The following is a 22,837-nucleotide window of genomic DNA, read 5'->3' as shown; positions in this document are numbered from 1 at the left end:
CAAACATCCAAAACCAGCTGGTTTCACAGGTAAATTCTACCAAACATTTAACGAGTAGTTAATACCTATTCTTATCAAACTATTCCAAAAAAAATAGGAGGAAAACTTCCAAATTCATTCTATGAGGCCAGCATGACCTTGATATCAAAACCAGACAGAGACACTACAAAAAAAGAAAATTAGAGGTCAATATCTCCGATGATCGTAGATGCAAAAATTCTCAACAAAATATTAGCAAACCACAGCAATGGCCATGGTCGCCAAACTGTGGAAAGAACCAAGATGCCCTTCAATGGACGAATGGATAAGGAAGATGAGGTCCATATACACTATGGAGTATTATGCCTCCATCAGAAAGGATGAATACCCAACTTTTGCATCAACATGGACAGGACTGGAGGAAATTATGCTGAGTGAAATCAGTCAAGCAGAGAGAGTCAATTATCATATGGTTTCAGTTATTTGTGGAGCATAACAAATAGCATGGAGGACAAGGGGAGATGGAGAGGAGAAGAGAGTTGGGGGAAATTGGAAGGGGAGGTGAACCATGAGAGACTATGGACTCTGAAAAACAATCTGAGGGTTTTGAAGGGGCGGGGGTGGGAGGTTGGGGGAACCAGGTGGTGGGTACTGGAGAGGGCATGGATTGCATGGAGCACTGGGTGTGGTGCAAAAACAATGAATACTGTTACGCTGAAAATAAAAAAAAATATATGCAAAAAATATATATATATTAGCAAACCACATTCAATAACACATTAAAAGGAACATTCACCATGATTAAGTGAGCTTTATTCCAGGCACCCAAAGGTGGTTCAGTATTCACAAATCAATGTGATACATCACATCAACAAGAGGAAGGATAAAAACCATGTGATCATCTCAACAGATGCAGAAAATCGTTTGACAAAGTACAATATTCACTCATGATAAAAACCCTCAACAAAGCAGGTTTAGAGAGAACGTATCGCAACATAATAAAGGACATATCTAAAAATCCCACAGGTAACATCATGCTTAATGGTAAAACACTGAAAGTTTTTCCTCAAGATCAATATCAAGATAAGGATTTCCATTCTCACTACTTTTATTTGACATAGTACTGGAAGTCCTCACTGCAACAAGCAGACAAGAACGGAAATAAAAGGCACTTAAAGTGGTAAAGAAGAAGTTAACCTGTTACTATATGCAGATGACATGCTACTATATATAGAAAACACTAATGATTCTACCAAAAAACTATCAGAATAAATAAATTCAGTAAAATTGCAGGATACAAAATTAATATAGAGAAATCTGTTTTGTTTCTATATACTAATAATGAAGTAGCAGGAACAGATATTACGAAAATCCCACTGACAACTGCACCAAAATAAAATACCTAGGAATAAATTTAACCAAGGAAGTGAAAGACTTATATTCTGAAATCTTTAAGAAATTGATTAAAGAAATTGAAGATGACACAAACCAACAGAAAGATATACCATACTCACAGACTGAAAGAATACTGTTAAAATGTCCATAATACCCAAAGCCATCTACAGATTCACTGCAATCCCTATCAAAATACCAATAGCATTATTCACAGAAGTAAAACAAATAACCCTAAAACTCTATGGAATCACTAGAAACCTTGAATATCTAAAGAAATCTTGAGAAAAAACAAGGCTGGAGGTATCAGAATCCCAGATTTCAAGACATACTACAAAGATGTAGTAATCAAAATAGTCTGGTACTGGCTTAACAACAGACACATAGATCAATGCAAAAGGATACAGAGCCTAGAAATAAACCCACACCCCTATGGCCAATTAATCTATGACAAAGGAGGCAAGAATATACAATGGAGTAAAGACAGTTTCTTCAATAAGTGATGCTGGGGAAACTAGACAGCTACATGTGAAATAATGAAACTGGACCCCTTTCTTACACCATACACAAAAATAAACTCAAAATGGATTGAAGACCTAAAACCATAAAATTCCTAACAGAACATATAGGCTGTAATCTCTTGGACTTAGCAACATATTTATGGATATGTCTCCTCAGCCAAGGGAAACATAAGCAAAAACATACTACTGGGACTGTACAAAAACAAAAGCATTTCCGTAGCAAAGGAAGCCATCAACAAAAAGAAAAGGCAACCTACTAAACAAGAGAAGATATTTGTAAGTGATGTATCCAATAAGGGGTTAATATACAAAATATGCAAAAAACTACTACAACTCAACACCAAAAGCACAAACATTCTCATTAAAGAATGAACAGAGGGCCTGAACACTTTTTCAGAAAATAAATGCAAATGGCCATCAGATACATGAAAAGATGATTAACAACACTAGGCATCACAGAAATGTAAATCAAAACCACAATGAGATACTACCTCACAACAGTCAGAATGGCTAAAATAAAAAACACAAGAAACAAGTGTTGGTGAGGATGTGGAGAAAAAGGAACACTCGTGTACTACTGATAGGACTATAAATTGGTGCAGTCACTGTGGATGACAGTATGGAGGTTTCTCAAAAACAAAGAGAAATTCCATATGATCCAGTAATTCCACTGTTGGGTATTTACCCAAAGAAAACCAAAACACTAAATCAAAAAGATATATGCACCCCTATGTTTACTTGCAGCATTATTTATAATAGCCAAGATATGAAAGCAGCCCAAACGTCTGTCAATAGATGAATGAATAGAGAAGATGTAGTACACACACACACACACACACACACACACACACACACACACACACATAATGGAGTATTACTCAGTCATAAAAGAAGAATGAGATCTGGCATTTTCAACCACATGGATGGATCTAAAATGTATAATGGTAAGTGAGGTAAGTCAAATAAAGACAAATACCATATGATTTCACTTACATGTGAAATCTAAAACAAAACAAAATAGAACAGAACAGAACAAAACAAACAAACTCCTAAACACAGAGCTAGCTGGTGGTTGTCAGAGAAGGGGTGAGTGAGAGGATGGGTTAAACAGATAGAAGGGATTAAAAGGTACAAACTCCCACTCATAAAATAATTGAGTCACAGTGATAAACAGTAGAGTGTAGGGAATATACTAAATAATATTGCAATAACATTGTATGGTGATAGATGGTAACTAAACTTATCTTGGTGAGCTCTGAGTAATGTACAGAGTTGTCAAATCAGTTTATTATGCACCTGAAACTAATGAATGTCAATTATACGTCAATAAAAATAAAAAATAAAATAAAAATAAAATTAAGCAAAAATATGTTATAAATAACCAGTAACTGAAATAGAAATGAAGCATTAATTAAATAAAAAATAAGAAGGATAAAAACAGAAAAATTCTAGATTTATAAATTAATTGCTATTGTCAATATGTAATTAAACATTTATGGACGTTTACCATGAGCAAATTCTCCTTATTTTGTGGGGAAAAACCCAATATATAGATCTTTGACACTATCTCTAAGTGAAAAATAAACGCCTATCGAAAAACACCTGCCCTAGGGGAAAAAAAAATAGCTAGCTGATGATAGAGATGGACTAATACCAAAGTTTTCTGATACCCAATCCTTGTTCTTTTTTATCAATAAGAAATTAATTTCATTCATTTTCTTTTTCTCTGTCCTAAATTTGTTCTTACTGAATTTAACCTGTCTCATATTCTTACTTCATTAGTTAGATAAGACTGAATTTGTCTTCTAAGGTCCTGGTTTAAAGTACTATACAAACTTAAGTACCCAACATATTCTTATAAAGGTGATGTACTAAGACCAAGTGATGTACTAAGACCATACTAAGACCAGGTATGTTTTCCCATACAAAAAACATCAGCATCAAAAATCTCACCACCCAGCCTGATGTAAGCCCTGAGGGAAGTAAATCTTGGTCTGTTCAGTTCATCACTTCACTACATCCAACCAAAAATGATCTTTTGTACTCATTAGGATATGGATCACACCGTTTGTATCTACCAATATACCGATTCCATTTAGGTCATCAGACTGCTTAACTGGAGGATACACTAGACAGGCATTCTTCTGAAAAGAGCAGAGTATCACTTGAAGAAGCCTGGATTATAATTTAGAATCTGCATATTTATTTACAAAAATCTGAATCAACCTAAGCTTCTTACATGTGAAACAGAAAAATATATCAGATAAATAAGTAAAATTTTTACTGAATATCCACTAAGTCCTAAGCACTGAATATAAAATTAAATTAATTAAACTAAAACACATTTAATTCGGTCACTGACTATAAATCTCAGAATCCAGGTACTAATAGAATACTCAAGATTTGTAGCTTTTTAATGATAGAACTGGGCTAGGCTTAAGATCTCCTGGGTTACATTTCCAGGTGCTCTGTGACAAGATACAATAGTAAATTGTTGTGCTACTTTCTATAACAATGTAGGTTGTTTCTAGAAAGCAAACTTCCCCAAATAAACTTTGAATTGATTGAAATTCACTTACCTTGCTTCTTTTCACAATTGACTGCACAACCTAAAATAAGCTGGAGCAATCTCCCAAGCTCCACAGAATCCGAACATTCAGTTATTTGGTTTAAATCAGGGATAAGTTCTTCAGAAATCTGCTGCCCCAAAAACTGCAGTATTGAGACAATAAATTAGATCACTCATTTCTGTAGATTACAAAGAATTTATTACCTTTAATTATTACAAGGAAAACAAATTAAAAATAGGATTGTGAAATGGCTCAGATAAATTAACAAATTGATAAATCCATAATTATTGACTAAGACCAGTTGGCAAAGCTCAAGCAGCATCCCAGAATTTTGAGTAACCAACCAACAGCAACTAAAATGGTTTTACATCCAATATCCTTTGATCCCACCATAAGAGGGATTAAGAAAGCCCTAGACTGATCTTTTATGACAAAATTTAGGCCTTTCCAAAAATAAACAGATTTATGTTAAGCTGAAAGATAAGCATATTTTGGTGCATGACTGATTAATAGAAAACCACAATATAAACCATCACACTTGCAAATGAACAGCAAAAACAACAAATCTAACTGGATTAATGTTTCCTGGCTTTATCTTTCCTTTTTTTTTTTTTTAGCTCATTAAAAAGTTTCCTTGGCATTAAAATAGCTCTAAAATGAGTTTGAGGCATTAATAGGTTGAAAAATTTCAGTCTTAAAATTACTGGAAAAAATTACAAGTATAAATATGTGACAACTTTAAAAAATAGAAACCAGGTCTTTTGATGGCAAAAGCAAACCAAAAGTTTTCAAACATAAGCAATAAGAGTTCTTATATCAAATAATCATACTGGAGAACTTGTTATGGTACTGAATAAGAAAAAAAAACCTACTTGAATAGTACTATCTGAAGTGACACTAATACTACTTTCATTTTGCCTTTATCCTAATTTACTTGCACAAAAGCATAATTTCACAGTATACTTTTGCTGCTATTTGCATTGAGAAGAAATGTCAAAATAATACTTTCCATAGGAAAGACTTCAATTTAATTATAAAGTCTACTTTATAGCATTGCATAAAATCAAATCATTTAGAAATGAAGGTAATTCTCTTGGAGAAAATAACAAATATCAAAAGTATTAATATAGAAGCAACATTATTTTACAAATCAATATATTATGTTTAAGCCTGTTCATGTTCACAAAATTTGAGTGTTCTGAAAATAGCAAAAAAACAATATATTCTAATTATGAATTACATTTTAGTAAGATGTTATAAACAAATATCCAGGTTATTTTTTTTTGGTGTCAATATAAATATCATATAGCATTCTGTATTTAAACAAAGTCAGATGTTTTTCATACCTCACTGTAATAACTCATAATTCCTTGAAGTACCTTCTTTAAATTACTAGCCTAGTGGGGGAAAAAAGAGTAAGAATTCAATAAGTTATTTCAAATTAGTAATGAAAGAAAATTTATGCCAAGGTGAAAGACAAATAGAAACTCTGGCCTCATAAAAATGACAACAAAAAAACATATATTAGAGTTTTATAAATACAAGCATAAGATATTTTTAAACATGAAGTCTTTGATCAAAGTTTGATTAAAAGTGTCTTCATGCTTCTGTAGGTTAACTTTTTTTTTTAGCTCATTAAAAAGTTAAACAGAGTAGTTAGGTTAACCAGAGTGCTTTAACCAGAGTAGTTCTACTTAAAGTGAGCTTTAAGTAGGTTAACCAGAATAGTTCTACTTAAAGTGAGCTGCAGTGGAGTACCAACTTTAAAGATTTAGCTATAAGCACGTCCATCTCCAAGTCATGAGTGAGTAACAGGGTTTCTACTTATTCTCTTGACACAAACAACAGACAACAGGACAAAATGCAAGGAACAATGTTTTCCAAGCTTTACCCACTAGACAGTGTGGAACTCTAATTTCTGAGAGAAGAAAAACAAAAAAGATGAGCCCAACTCTAGTCCAAGATTTCTCTCGGGAGGCAATTTTCATTCCATGAAATAAAGAAACTAAACAAAGCCTGATGTTCTCGCTGAGTTGAGGAGATAGACATCAGAAGTTCAGGAAGGTCAAGGGAGTTAGAATTTGCAGGGCAGACAAATAAAGAGGTAAGAACTATGGAGAGAAAATGCACAGTGGTTTGTCACTTTCAGCTGAATACCAATTCACATGTGCGTGGATGAAACTCATTGAGATTAAACAAAAATAATTTCACTTTTTTTTCATTTTTTTTTTCCCAGTCAAGAATAACTCCCAAGAAAAAACAATTCAAGGAAATTTAAGTGGAACAATTCCCAGAGATTACACAGGGCCACAAAACATTGAAATTCCCACCAGTCAGAGTGAAGAGACTATCTGCATCCACAAGCACTCACTAAAGACCCAGAAAGGTCACACCCTGGTAATTGGTCTAATCTAGCCCTAGAGGAAAAATAAATCTAGATCTGTCTCCTAACCCTCAAAGCTTTGGAAGGATCAAACCAATTCACCAAGTATCTTACCAGCCTGCAAGAACAAAGTCCAACATTCTTTAAGGAAAACACAAAATTCAGTGCTCAACAATGAAATTCATACTGTCTAGCACCCAATAAAAAACTACTACACATGTGAAGAAACAAGAAAATGTGGATCATAAGGAGAAAACTCAGTCAATAGAAATGTGCGAAGAAATGAGAGATGAAAGAATAAGAAGACAATAATGTTAAAACTGCTAGTTCAAAATGTTCATGGATTTAAATGAAAGCAGGAATATAAGAAGAGAAATGGAAGATTCTCTTTTTTTTCCTTAAAGAAAAAAATAGAGATGTCTCTAGATAAAAAAAGGAAGACTCAACTGTTAGGCATCTACACGAAAGACCTAATATAAAGACAGATTAAAAGAATTAAAAAAAAGATACACTAAAGCAAAAAATAATAAAATTTAATTTTAATTATTAATTTAATATATGACAAATTAAGACTTCAGAACAAAGATTGCTGGGGATAACAAAAGGCCATTCATAATGATAGATTCATTCATCAAGAAGACATTTAGAAATTAATGTATATAAACTTAACAACAGAGATTCAAATTATATGATTTAAAAGTTAGCAGAACTGAAAGGAGAAATCAACAAATCCATAATCATTGTTAGAGATTTAAGGACTCCTCTTCCATAACTGATAGAATAATCAGCCAGAAAAATTAATAAAGATATAAAAGAGGCAATAGTACTATCAATACATTTAACATAATCCATCTGCGGAATACATGTTGTTTTCAGGTACACAAAGAACAGTACCCAGACAGACCATATGTTAGGTCATAAAATAAGTCTCAATAAAGGTAAAAGAATTTCTCAATATAGAGTTATGTTCTCAAACAAAAATTGAATTAAATTAGAAATAAATAAATACAAGAAAAGTACCTTAAAAATCCTCAAATATTTACAATTTGAAATACCTACTTCTAATCTACCTGTGGGTTGAAAGAAACCCCATGGGAAATGAATAATTTTGAACTGAAAGAAAACGGAAACATAGTATGTCAAAATGTGTGGGATGTGTAAGGCAATGTTTAATATTAGGAAAATAAAAGACAAAAACTTATGATTTCATTTCCCACTTTAAGACACAAGAAATAAAAGAATATGTAAGTAGAGGAAAGGAAATAATACAGAGAGGAAATCTATGGAAAACAAAAGCTAGTTCTTAAAAAGAAACCAAATAAACTTGAAAAATGTCAAGCCAAACTTATCAAGAAAAAAAAAGGCAAGACATAAATTGCTAACATCAGTAGAGAAAGAGGATACATCACTAAAGATCATAGTCATTAACATATATTATTAGCAAAATAGTTAAGAACTATATGTCAACAAATTGGATAACCTAAATGAAACACACAAATGCCCTACAAGACACAACAAAACTGACCAAAGAAGAAATGGAAAATCCATCTGGTAGTTTCTTAGAAGGTTAAATATATACCTACATGATGGGACACAATCACATTCAGGAATTTACTCAAGAACAATGAGGTATATGTCCTTGCAATTATACCCAAAGTAGGTAAACACAGAAACGATTCCAAGATCCATCAGTAGGTGAATGGGTAGGCGAACTGTGGTGTATCAATGTACTGAAACACTACTCGGGGGGTGGTGGGGAGGAAAGAATTCCTAACACAGGCAACATGGATGAGTCTCAAAAACATGAGTGAGTGAAAAATGCCAGACAAAAAGAGTAACAAAGAATATATAATGTCTGATTCCATTTATATGGAACTCTAGAAATCTATAGTGACAGAAAGCAGATCCATGGGCCAAGTGAGGAGTGGGAATTAACTGGGAAGACGCATATAAGTGCATGTTTTGGGTTAATAGAAATGTTCCACATCTAATTACAATGGTAGTTACATAGGAATATACATGTGTCAAAACTCAAACTGTACACAATAAAATGCACCGTTAGGTTAATTTATTTAAAAAGATTTAATTGATCTTAGTGTTAATTTTAAAATCACTGTTTGGATTAAGTGCTTCTACTACTTATTCTGCATACCTTTATTCTCCAGTTGTCACCAATATCCTCTTTAATTCGGCTTAACCAAGATTCATTGAACCAAGCTACATCACTGAAACAAAAATACAAATGGAAAACATTAAAATGTTTTTGTTACATAGAAACTACCAAATTAAATATTATGTTATAACAATATTTTATATCCTAAAGCCTTCCCTTAATAAGAATAGTAAATATTATTTAAATGAATCCACTGAATTTTTAGTGATTCCTAAGGATTTCTTTTGTAATTCCTCATAATAAATTACTTAATTCATTAACATTTCAATTTAATAAACATTTACTAAGTATGTCATATCAGATACTCTGGTGGCAGGCAGATGTAAAAGTCCCAATCCTAAAGGGGGAAAAAAAGAAGAAAACTAACATTTTTAATGTGCCTACTCTGTATCAAGCACTGTGCTTGCTGTTTTTCCATAGAACAACATTTCAATATCATAGTAAGTGGCAAAGGGTTGATTATGATTATCCTCAAACTTACTCTTCAGGTAACAAGATGAGAAAAGATAAGTGATTTTCCTAAAGTGATACTAGTACATGGCAAAGTCCAAAATAAATCTATTTGATTGTAATTGAGTAGAATAAGTGTAATGAGAAATCTACAAGGACAAATTTAGTTTTAAACTTGTAAAGCTAAGTCATATTAATATGGAATGGCAAGACAAAGAATTGCTAAATTGATTTCTTAGGTTTTAAAGAATAACATTTGGCTATAGACCTGTGCTAATAGATCATACATATTCTAAACAAATATTTGGATGTTTGATCTGAGTAAGCAATTGAGCAAGATTAATACGAAGATGAATAATTTCCTACATGACTCTTACAGAAACAGCTGTCAGAGTGAAAGAAAAAAGAGCACAAAAACTATACTCAAAGGAGAATGTGAGAAATGCTATAAGAGAATGTGAAAAATGCTGTGAGGGTTAAACAAACACTATAAACTAACAGAATAATAGTACTAGCCAAGATCTTCAAAGTCTCATCTAAATTTTTACTTTATATATAAGTCAACAAAAGTGAGGGATGAAATTAAAGGATTCTTTTCCAATGCTTTAATTTGTAAAGCTGGAATTAGAACACAGTTCTTAGCCTTTCAGAAATCATTCTGCCTCAGATGCTCTAATACAGAGGACAGCACTTCCGATTGGGGTAACCAAAAATGTCTTCACCATTTCTAACTGATCTATGTGGAATCTGTACCCATTTTCTTTTAAGCGAATTAATGTTAATTATGTTAATTATTTGTTCAAACATGCTTGGATGTGGCTATGAAAATATTTTTTAGATAAGATTATCATTCAAATCAGTGGACTTTAAGTAAAACACATTACCCTCCATGATGTGGGTGGGCTTCATCCAATCAGTTGAAGAAACAGAATAACCTCCCTCAAGAAGGAGTAAACTCTTGCAATAGATTGTCTGTGGACTCTAGTTAACAATATCAGCTCTTCTCTAAATCTCTGGCCTGCTGGCCTGACCTGTGAATTTTGAACTTGCCAGCCTCCACAATCATGTGAGCCAATTCCTAAATACAAACATCTCTCCCCACTATGTATGTGTACACATCCTATTGTATATGTCCACGTTTTATTGATTCTATTTCTCTGGAGAACACTGACTACTAAACCAGTCTTCTAACTGACCTGAAAGATATCTTCATATATAATTCTTTAATTATCTCTAGAAAATGGATCTCAACACAACCTCTTCTAGCTTTCCTCCTTTTAGCTTATGTTTCTCCTTGTCTTTTTTTCTACTCCAAATCAACTCCAGCCCTGCATTTTAGTCTGCTCAAAATTCTGTAACAAAAGCCCACAAATTAAGTGGCTTACACAACCAGAATTTATTTCCCACAGTTCTGGAAGCTAGAAGTTCAAGATTAAGATGCTAGCAAGGTAGGTTTCACTCTCAGGTCTCTTCTCTAGGCTTGTAGGTGGCAGCCATCTCACAGAGTGATCACATGACGTCTTCTTGGTATACTCACACGAGTGAGCTCTCTAATGTCTCTTCTATAAGGATCATAATCCTATCAGATCAGGGCCCCACTCTTGTGACCTTTAACCTTTATTATTTTTCAGAGGCCCCATCTCCAGTACAACTACACTAGGGGTTAGGGCTTCAACATACACATTTGGAATGGATACAAACATTCAATGTAAAATACACTGAAAAATGCTTTCTAACTTCCCCATGAAAATATATCTCCATGGGACGCCTGGATGGCTCAGCGGGTTAAAGCCTCTGCCTTCGGCTCAGGTCATGATGATCCCAGAGTCCTGGGACAGAGACCTGCATTGGGAATCTCTGCTCAGCGGGGAGCCTGCTTCCTCCTCTCTCTGCCTGCCTCTCTGCCTACTTGTGATCTCTGTCAAGTAAATAAAATAAAATCTTTTAAAAATAAATAAATAAATAAAATCTTTAAAAAATATATATATATATATACATATCCTGCTTTCTTTTCTTATGAATGATTTGTCCTTCTTAAACAATTGTAAAGGCAGCCAATCTTTCCCAGTATTAAACTTCATATGCAACCTCATAACTCTCTGGACATATCCTTCTTTTGCTTTTTTGTATTGCCACATCTACATGTCTTAACTAGACTCTTGGTCCTAACATTTAGCTCCTTTTCTCATATTTCCCAGAACTTCAGTGAAACTCAAGACTGAGAAAGCAAAATATGGATAAACTGTTTTATTAAAAAAACTAAGAATCAATATAAAAATTATTTTTTAACTCCATGATGGTATTTGTCTTCAACACTTTAACCAACTAAATACAGGCAGTAATTAACGCCTGTGGGTTACTATACACATCATAGTTGTTTTGCTTCAACAGACACCCTGACACTTTGCTTCTTGAATAATTAAAAGGCTTACTTGCTTAACACATCAGACTGTGATCTGTACAGATGCATGTGCATCTGGCCTTTTATATATTAAGACCTCAAAGTAAAAATCTATCAGGAGAGGTTCAAGATACCAGATTTCAATGATTACAGCTAAATGCAAGCACTGGTGTTAGAGTCAGGCCAAAGCTATGCAAATCCAGGGATTCAGATAATTACCTTATTCTTTGACTTTAACCTCTGCTTCATGTATAGACTGAAGAATATCTGAGTACCTCACAGAAGAGTAAGAACTAAATGAAATAACATCTGTATAGGGTATATAACAATGTTTTATAGTTTAATAAATACTCAGATGTTGGCTATCAGGATTTCTCATTTCAAATGCTCAAATATCTGCTGAATAAATGAATGAACAAACAAGTACATAGTACTTGAGGTCTCTGGGTTTCTATATTCTTGTCTCACTCTTTTGGCTCTAGCAAAAATGTCTAGTCAAAGGCAAAAGAAGCAAGCAGAGAAGTTATCTATAGTTTAAAGTGGCCAAATTAAGCCTTTTAGGGGAAGTCACATGCTATAATATTTATAGTTCTAGTGGGTTGAATTGTGTCTCCAAAAAGATATGTTCATCTCCTAACCCCTGACACCTGTGAATGTGACCTTATTTGGAAATAGGGTCACTGCAGACATAATCAAATTAAGATGAGGTCAAACTAAATTAGGGGTAGGCCCTAATCCAATATGACTGGTGTCCTTCTAAGAAGAGGAGAGGACATACAGACAGAGAGGGAAGACAGACACATGGAGAAGAGACAGAGATTACAGCTTTGCTGGGGCAGGGGCACCCAGAAGCTGGAAGAAGAAATGATCCTCCTCTACAGGCTTTGGAGAGAAGATGGCCCAGCCAATATCTTGATTTAGGACTTCTAGCCTCCAGAATTATGAGAGAAGAAATTTTTGTTGTTTTAAGCCACCTACTCTGTGGCACTTTGTTATGCAAACCCTAGGAAACTAATGCAGTTGTAGTTACAGTTTTTCCTCATGTGCTTTTTAAAGATCTACATATATTTTAAAAAGAGATATACACAGATTATGTATTCAGACCAGAGATAATAATTAGGGACTTGTAGAACCCTAACGATAAATCCATGATTCCCATGTCTAAGTTACACAGTTTGGGCACTGAATTTCTTTTTTTAAAGATTTCTTTTTTGGGGGCAGTGAGCCAGCATGGGGGGAGGGGTCAGAAGGAGAGAGAGAGAGAATCTTAAAGAGAGTCCATGCTGAGTGTGGACGTTACTGTGGCGCTGGATCTCATGGCCCTGAGATCAGGACCTGAGCCGAAATCAAGAGTCAGACACGTAACCAAATGTGCCACCTGGGTGTCCCGGGCATTGATTTTATGACCTTATTCTTTAGCATACCTGCCTCAGGTGAATAATAAAAGAATTACTCATTTAATCCTGCTACTTCCTTAGAAAGCAAAATTTCCCTTCTCATCTTCGGTAACAACTTTGATGTGATTTGATACAAGTCACAGTAGCAGTCAATGCAGTACATAATAAACTGTAACATATACAAAGTGCTTGAAGTGTTCAAAGAAATATGGTAAAATGTGCCCTTTTAGCAGGAATATGAGAGACTGATCCAACTAGGAAAAAAATGTATGCTTCCAAGTTTCACTATCCAAATCCAGACTTCTGGAAAGGAACAAAACAAGAAAGGAACTGAAAAAGAAAAATAAATTTTAAATATTCCTTAAATGATAAGGAGGCTTAGACAGCTAAGTACATGCAAAAACAGCCAAACAAAGCAAAAAAAGAGGTTTCGATCAATTTTAGGCCAGTCTTATGTTTTATGAAAAAAGAGAGCTTTCTAATGGGTTGACTATTATATTATTTTTGGAGAGAAGTATTAGTAGACAATAAGAGACAAAAAAGAAAACAAAAAAAAGGACAATCAGAGAGACAGAGGATCAGCAGGGACTGCAGAATCCACCAGATAGATTACGGAAAATGAGTTGGTGATAAAGGGTAGACTTGAAATTTGAATTGGCCCTACTCTACACATCAGGTACAGTGCTAAAGTATAGGGAGTCAAAGAGCCACTGTATCACATCTTGGCAAAAACAGGTCTCTTCCATTATGTTACAGTAGAAAAGCTATCAGAGCCACCACAACACATATAAATAAGAGCTTTGGGTGGTACTGTTGAATCAAAGAATGCATACCAGCCTTACAGTCCATACCAACCACAATGTAGCTGCATCTACACCAAAACCCATGACATACTGCAATGAGAAAAGGCAAAGTGCACATTCTAACAACAAAAAACAATGAGGACTTTTCCCAAGTCAATATCCAGAATGCTTCCTTCTGACCAATGAAATCACTTTGAAACTAATCAGGGTATAAATAAAAAAATGTTTAAGAACCATTTTTAAGAAAACAGGGGAGGAAGGCATATTTTAGAATGACTACCAAAAAAATGTTAACATGTTAAGTTTGTCTCTTAATGTGTTAATCTTGAGTTAACCAAAAAATCTGTCTATTTAAATTACATCATGTTGAAGATGCCAAGTAACTTAGAAGTTTGACATTTTAAGTTGTTTTTCTGAGGGTGAGTAGGAATTTTGGCAAATCCACCTACAGGGTTTTCAACGTCAATCACAACAAACCTTGACAAAATGATGGCAACAATTAAATAAACAATCTCTGGCTATAAAACAAGTGGCAGAGGTAGGATTCTCATCTCATTGAAGGATTATTATAAAAGTAAGCAAGTACAAAATCAATATGACTATCAATTAATAAATTGGCTCCATTTGTTGCTACAAGGTGTAGAGCTCATATTGCAGATGTTATAATCGTAATCATAATCCTTGCACAACGTTTGGCAAAAATTGGGAAATAATGGACTTAAGAGCTTTTGATACTATATGATTATACCTAATGGGTCTAACCCAAACAGAATTATTAGTTAAGATTCCTCAGTATTTGTGACTTCAACTTTCTTTTATACCTCATTTTATTATTGGTAGAGTTATAGAAGTTCTATTTTTAATTCAAGTATAGATTTTAAAATTTAGTATTTTCCAAATCCAGTACTTATATTTCAGTTATCTCTAAAATAATAATCTTCACACACTGATAGCTTCCAATAACAGTAATACAACTGGAAAAAAATGAAAAGCAATTATACCATTCATTTAAACTATTTTGCAGTTACTATAACATGTGTCTGTGAACAGAACAAGTTTAAAATTAAAATCTCTTAAATAGATAAGAATCCTGTTTGCTCATTTAGTTAAGACAGACCTCTGTGAATAAGCAAGGAATCATCAGGTGGTAAACTTTTTTGTTCCCCAGATGCAACAGTGCGTTGGTACCATATGGCTGTCAGGACTTTGTAGGATACAGTTTCAGTGACTTTTAGAATATGAGTCTAAGCTTTCTTCCTTGGTATTGGGTTTACAATTCTTTCAGAATCAGTCTAGACCACCACTTACATTTGGTGAAGAACTTGTGCCATGGCAACTCCATTAGTCAGCTGTTTGACATCTTGACAAGGTGCAGCAGTATTGAATGTCTGCAGCTAAAATGACATAGAGCAAATTACTCCGCTGCCTCTTTATACTTACAGCGTAGTGTTACCAACCCTCCCAAACATATATATACACATAAATGAACATGACCGAGCTAAAAATTGTCCTGTTTTGTTTAAATTCTGATTGTGCCTAACAAATGAAACTATATTAATAAGTTTCTATGGCTATGTAATATTTTTATAAAAATAAACACTTAACAATTCATAAAATCATGAATAATCATACCTAAAATACTTAAATACATTGATGCAGTGTATGAAATATTCCAGAATTTCTGAAAGCTGCATGTAATGCTCTTAAGACAGACAGCACTGTGTTCATTTTTAGGAGAATAACATCAAAAAGAGCTTTAGGAAAACTTATTATTTCAAATTAAAACTTCATTCACATCATGTGGTAGGACAACAAAGGCTAGAAATGTCAAGTCTAAAACTACTTAATTGATCACTGAGCTCTGATATAAGGCAGGGCCTTAGCCTGCCATCCAACAATTAGTCTCAGGACATGAACGGTCCAGAGCCCACCCATCACATCAAGTTGTTTCTATCCACTTTGGCTCTAGATACTACTCTTTTCAAATCTCTGTTAAACATTCATGTACATGCTAAAAAGAGAAGTGGGTGTGCCTTGGTGGCACAGTCGGTTACGTGTGTGACTCTTGGTTTTGGTTCAGGTCGTGATCTCTGGGTCGTGATATCAAGCTCTGTATCAGTCTCCACACTCAGTGCAGTATCTGCTTATGACTCTCTCTCCCTCTCCTTCTGCCCTTCCCCTGTCAAATAAATAAATCTTTGAAGAGAGTGAGAGAGAGAGAAAGCAATAAGCAAATACAAGACAGAAGAATTTCTGAAAAGCAAATTACAACAGAGCTACAATGGTTCATATACTTCCTAGAAATCTCACCTGAACCCATAATGATCTTAAATTAAATACATTATGACTCTCTTTTCCTATACATATTCATTTCCTTTATTATTCAATCATTATTCTTTAGTTCACCACTTAACTATCTTAATCTGATACAATCCTCTCCCCATGATTCACATTTAGTGATTGTTTGAGATTCTATAAATTTATCTCCATTATCCCAATACATGAAAGGATGACACAGGCAAATAAATCTAGACACAGTCACTTTCAAAGTATACACACAAAGATAGTTTACTGAGCTCCTACTCTCGTGGGCACTGTAATATATGATGGGGTTACAAAGGAAAATCACCAGTTTTCTACCCTTAGGCAGTTTCAGTCAGGAGTTAAGGAGAGGAGAAAAAGACATAAATTATTTGTAGAAAATGCCATTCCCAGTCCCATGACACAGTATGCACAAATTGTTCTGAAATAGATGGGGGTTAACTAATTTAATTAGGGCTGTATTTAGGAAAGACTTCTTAGGAATGATGCCTGAACAGAAGGTCTTGAGTAAAGAAAGGGCCAAGACAAGGAAGCTTCAGGAAATAGAAACATTGTAAGAGTGCAAATACATTAAAAGAAATGGTATTTGTAGGCAACATACAGTTTGGTATTACTGGATTTTCAGTGCAAAGAGGAAAGAGAAGGGGTGACAACCAAGGAGGGGTAAGAAAATAGACATGGGTCAGGACTCTGGAGGGCTATGACAAGCCTGGACTTACCCTTGATGGTATCATCCTTATAATAGGAAAGAGAATAGCTCAAAAGATGGTGGTGAGAATTAAACGAGTTAGCAAACAAAGCAAACTTAGATCAGCACCTGGCACATGGTGCAAGTTCAACAGCTGTTAGCAATTAACTATGATTCAGGGTTTCTCAAAGTTTGGAGTCGAAAAACAATCCGTATGAGAATCCCTAGACATATTAAGTCAGAAAATCCCTAAGCGATTCTTGTGCACGCCAGTTTTTTAGAACCGTCACTCTGGGTGATGACGAATCACTAGAGTAGTAAGGAAGAAAGTGACACCTTTAGCGTATTTTGAATAGCAGCAATAGTGACACAGAGAAAGGAAGGGAGTAATTTTACACCTGAGTCTGACAGAAGGTTCCTGCAATGGTCTTGTTGATAAAAGGGACGGCTTAAGAGATAATTAAGGTAATGCTAACTAAAAGGACAGAATGAATTGATGGAATTTAAAATATAAAATAACCAGGATTTTGTAATGAAATGGATGTATAGGGAAGAAAAACCCCAGGGGATCTTTAAAAAGAAGACACATATTTTCAGGTAAACTGTGGCTCCTACTTTCCAACCCTTCCAACTGACACTTTGCTTCACTGACTTTTTACAAAATGGATATAAGTTATCTAAAAAGGATGATTTTAGAAGCACAGAATATTAAGCAGAGTAGTAAAGAAATATGTAAAAGTGTACATATACTAAGTAGTTGTCTTGTTGCCCACCATGTCAATTAAGATTAATTTTTCCTCCCTACAAACACAGAAATCAAAGTGTCTCTTGAAAGTTCTTTAACTAGTTGCAAAGTAAACTAGATAACATAGATTATGAATTATTTGGCCAAATACAAAGGCTTTATAACTAAGAAGAGTGAATAAATTAAAAAGTTTGGTATGGGTAAGAAGGCCAAAACAGAGGGCAAAGGAAAAACATCTCCTTTCACAATATTCTTTGTAGAAGTGAAGAAGCCAAAGTCTTTTTAGTGAGTGGCCCAAAAGGGACAGACAGAGCTTCCTCAGTAACCACAGTGTTCTGGCAAATAACCATCTTAGTTTCTTTATCTATAAATAAAGCAAATAATCAGAACTGTGGAAATGTTGTTCCTGAATTGCTTCAATGTAAATGTCACCAAAATCAAGGGGAAAGGGGGGATTTTCACAACTGATAGCCAATGAAAACTGAACTCTGGGTCAGCTCTATTCTCATATTCTCTTCCTCTACATGCTCATTTCAGAAAGAAGATTATTGTTTTGAGTTTCATGGTTTTCATAAAAATGATTCAGCCTTCAATATTTTTTGTTAATATGGGCATATATTTGGCACGAGTTTTTCCTTCACCTGCCTGTCAAAGTCAAAGAAAACAAGAACGAAGAAAACCATTAAAACAAATATGGTTCAACTCTAATTTTATTGGTGAAATCAAAGACCAAAAATTTTAAATTTCCAAAAGTCACCAGGCCGAGAGGCAGAATTAAATTTTTCTTCATATGAATACTTAAAACTCTCATATACTCCCTCTACCTAGTAAACGGTGCCCAAATTTATCCTTCAGCCCTAAGTTTTTTGCTAAGTAGCAGTATAACATTTTTAAGAAAATTATTTTAAGATGAGTTCCAAATTATAAAATATAACTTAATTGCCAAAAGAGGCACCTCTTTCCTAATCAGCTTTTCTTTACGACTTCTCAAATTGTCAATGTTGATTGTACTATCCCAGAACACTGTCTGGTGCTGAAAGAACACAGTCCACTACCAATTCTCTTCTCATCTCCATGATTTAGCCCCATCATAACTTTTTAATCTTTTATCTCCTACTAGTTCCCCTCAACATGTAACATTACTCAGTATGGCAGGGAACACATTAAGAGATGAGAGGTATCATGACAAGATGTGTCTTCCACTACCTCTTTTGATCTACTGCCAAAGGAGACCATTTACATTACTGCCAGGGGTTCTTCCCTGTGTTTAGAAATTCATTTCCCCTGATTTCTACTGAAATTTCTACTGCTGAAATCCATCAATCCTCTATAAGTTAGAAGTTCACCCCAGGTATCTACGAGAACCTACTTAATGGTGAAATACTAGTCTCTGAGGTCAGGACCAAGACCAGGATATTGACTATCACCACTTTGATTCAATGTTGTATTGGAGATTCCAGCCAGTTCTTGTTCTTGGGGACAGAGCAGAAAACCAGTCATACAAGGGCTCTGACCCCAAGGAGCAAATAGGAGGACTTCAGAAACTGTTAAATATTATAGACACAAAGAAAGTGGGTAACAGGTTACAAAGGGATAGGAGCGGTGGGGGGCGGGGGGGAGGCAGGTCAATCACTGTTAACTGATTAGGAAAGATGACAACAGATCCAAGAACCAAATGGTGAAAAGAAGCCAGCCACTAGAAGAACTAGAAAGAGAATATTCTAGGCAGAGGAAATAAAAGTTAAGAAAGGCCTGATGTATTAAAAACCGCTTAACTTCCTCAAGAAATAGAAAGTGCAGTATAGTAGGCATGGCGAGTGTGGCACCTTGGGGAAGTGAAGTGACATCAACAATGCAGTGACTGGCAAAGACAAAATAAGATACCAAAGGTCACTGGGAATCATCTGGACAGGTAAAGAGAAGACAACAGACAGAAGAAACTAAGGCAGAATATCATTTCACAATGGAAGCATCAAGTAAGCTAAGGATAATATATCGTAGTTTGTCAAATCCAGGAGGTGAAGGCCTTAGAAAAAAGAAACTCAAGTGCAGTGGGTTGAGGAGTGAATGACAGTTCAAGAAGTATAAAGGATGAGTATTAAAAAACTCAAATAATTTGACTGCACAGGAAAGAGGAAATACAGTATGGTTTTTAAAAAGGAGTGATGGCTCTTTGTTCTTTCTCTTTAAGATAAGGAAGATTTGAGTAAGCTTACATGTAGAGAGGAAGGAACCAAAGGAGAGGAAGACGTTGTAAATACAGAAAGAGAATAAATGATAGAGCAACATTTTAGAACAGGTATAAGGGACGGGATCTAGAGCTAGAGCCAAAGATAAGGAGGTCATTTTCCTGAGAGGAGAAAAGTTGGGGGCTCAAACAGGGTACTGATAAAAGTGTGCAAAGAGAAACATGAGGCAGAACCGTGTGGTTGTTCTTAGTCTTTATATGGCTGGGCATGCTTATGCGAACAGGAAGACTTCACTGTAACAGCATTTGTAAAGGCAACAATGCTGCACAATAATTCCACTTTCTCTGCAGTGTTTCAGCAGCCTGAGAACTGGAGAAGCAAATAACCTGTTACACTCTGTCATCTATACCAGTTTTGTAATTTTGAAGGAATACTGCCTCTCATTGTAAAAGTACACAGCTCTACCACTCCAGCAAAAAAAAAAAAAAAAAAAAAAAAAAGAAATTTCTTTGATTATTCTCAGTATCTGTCTTCCTTAGTGCCCTGACCAAAGTAGGAACTCAGTAAATACTAGTTCAAAGAATAGAAACAGTCACATAACATTTTAAAATACTGTGATACAGGGGCGCCTGGGTGGCTCAGCGGGTTGAGCCGCTGCCTTCGGTTCAGGTCATGATCTCAGGGTCCTGGGATAGAGCCCCGCATCGGGCTCTCTGCTCAGTGGGGAGCCTGCTTCTTCCTCTCTCCCTGCCTGCCTCTCTGCCTGCTTGTGATCTCTCTCTGCCAAATGAATAAATAAAATCTTAAAAAAAAAAAAAATACTGTGATACAATTCAAGAAAATCCTATACTTCTCCACCACCTCATATAAGTCAATGACATCATAAAGACTAAGTTTACTATTTAACTCAGATGTTTGAAGCAATAAAGTAACAGATTTGGATACACCCTTTAGCCAAAAACACCTCATTAAAAGTAATGTTGCCTTATTTCATGACAGTTTTAAAATACAGCATCTAAATCCCAATACTTATTTTAAATGAAAATACAGATGAACAGTTAGCTAATTGCTTTTAACTCAGAAACTCTATATACTTGTATTCCACTTATAACAAAAGCTATTTACCTCTACACTGTTTTAAATTACGGTTATTTCCAGTAGACTTCATACAGGGCGAGAAATCTTCTCTGATTTCTCTCATTCTTGTGAATTACTCAAATTAGGATATTGCTAGGGAATCTCATCAACCAATTACTACCTCCTGATCCAGTCTGTATACATCCCATTGTGTACACACTCCTCTATACACAAGTAAACAACAAGTTTGGGGATGGGCAGCATCAAAAGCACCTTGCGGACACACCATTAAGTATCAACCTTGCCCGATAAGGTTTATAAACTACACCCAAATGCCAGCTCTCTTGATGGCTGAGCACCTCCAAAAGGTGAGACATCATTTTACTGAGGGGAACACTGGAGACAGATTCTGCCTGTCCAAACCTAAAACAAATTAATTAGAAATACTAAACATGCACAGGGGCGCCTGGTTGGCTCAGTGGGTTAAGTGTCAAGGTCTTCATCTCAGGTTTGTAAGTTCAAGCCTTCCTGGGCGAGTTTACTTAAAACACACACACACACACAACCCTAAACACGCACAAAGTGCAAACGAAAATGCCAAGTCTCTTTCTTTAAAGAAAATGCTGTCCACTCAAGGGGGGGGGGCAGCAAGAAAAGGGGAATATAAGCCCCCACCCCAACATATCTTTTTCTGCACACAGGAAATAATGTGCAAATATCCCTTCTAAATTCCTTCTATAAAATCAGATGTCCTGGGATCCTGGAGGAGCTCTTAAGATTGAGGAACCAAAACCACCTCTTGGCCACCTGCGTCCAAGCAGAGCAAAGTGGTTCCGGTGGGAGGGAAGTTTCGGAGGGGGCCTTCGCTCCCGAGTGGCACAAAGATCCGTATAGGAAGGCTGTTCAGCAGACAGAAGGCAAGAGAGTCGGTGGTTCAGAGGGAGAAAATAGGGCGGCAAGGAGTAAAGGGGATGGACACTAGGCTCCAGCCACAGCTGTCAGAAGCACGATCAGGGGAGTAAGAGGAGCGTTCTCCGTCCCTACCTCCAGAGCTCCCTTTACCCCTCCCTCGTCTCCCACAAACATACACACACTCGAACAGACACACACACCTGCCTCGCGACCCGCAGGTGGCACTCTCGCGGTCAAGGGCGACGGGAGACGCGGAGGGCAATGAGCCGAGTCCGCGGCGCAGGTGCACGATTCACTCCTCAGGCTCACCTGCGGAGAGCCGGGGGCTCCGGGCAACTCGCCTGGGCCCCTGGACCCCTCGGCCCCCTCGGCCCCCTCGGCCCCCTCGACCTCTCGTACTCACCCAGATGATAAGGCTGTCGCACAGCGGCAGCTCGGACTGCGAAAGCGGCTGCGTCTCTTCCATGGCCGGGGCCGCCGTCGACTACGCCGCTGACACCGACACCTCCCTCCTCCCCGCGCTCCGCCAGGAGCCGGCGTCGACGACCTGCGCGCCGGCCGGGAAAGCTCGGTAGCCAGGCCCAGCGCCCGCACGGCTCACGCGCGGAGCCTCACGCTGCCAACGTCGCCGGCGTAACCCCCTCCTCGCCACCACTATCGCCCCCGTCCCCGCCCCGCCCAGCTCCGCGGCTCGCCCCCTCCCGGGTCTGGCCAGACTGCGCGGCTCCGCACCTGAACCCCGCCCCCTTCCGCCCCTCCCTGCCCCGCCCCCCTTCCCTCTCCTCCCCTCCCTCCCCTCCCTCCGCTCCCTCCCCTCCCCCACCTCCCGCCCACT

At 36.4% G+C, this 22,837-nt stretch overlaps 1 protein-coding gene across 1 annotated transcript in view; it reads right to left on the bottom strand.

Annotated features, from left to right (window-relative positions):
- LOC111143394 (hook microtubule tethering protein 1) overlaps positions 1-22,521 on the bottom strand; it is a 68,320-nt gene extending 45,799 nt beyond the window's left edge. The window contains exons 1-5 of the mRNA XM_022497100.1: positions 22,406-22,521; positions 15,378-15,463; positions 8,998-9,070; positions 5,809-5,859; positions 4,472-4,604 (exon numbers count right to left, since the gene is read on the bottom strand). Of these exons, the coding sequence (XP_022352808.1) occupies positions 4,472-4,604; positions 5,809-5,859; positions 8,998-9,070; positions 15,378-15,463; positions 22,406-22,468 (406 nt within the window). The 5' untranslated portion in view covers positions 22,469-22,521. The remainder of the gene's footprint in view (positions 1-4,471; positions 4,605-5,808; positions 5,860-8,997; positions 9,071-15,377; positions 15,464-22,405) is intronic.
- Between the last annotated feature and the right edge of the window lie 316 nt (positions 22,522-22,837).

Source organism: Enhydra lutris, unplaced genomic scaffold (genome assembly GCF_002288905.1).
Source record: "Enhydra lutris kenyoni isolate GAN:26980312 unplaced genomic scaffold, ASM228890v2 scaffoldscaffold9, whole genome shotgun sequence".
Lineage (NCBI taxonomy): Eukaryota > Metazoa > Chordata > Mammalia > Carnivora > Mustelidae > Enhydra > Enhydra lutris.
Note: the sequence above shows the minus strand (reverse complement) of the source record. Positions and strands in the feature narration are given on the sequence as shown.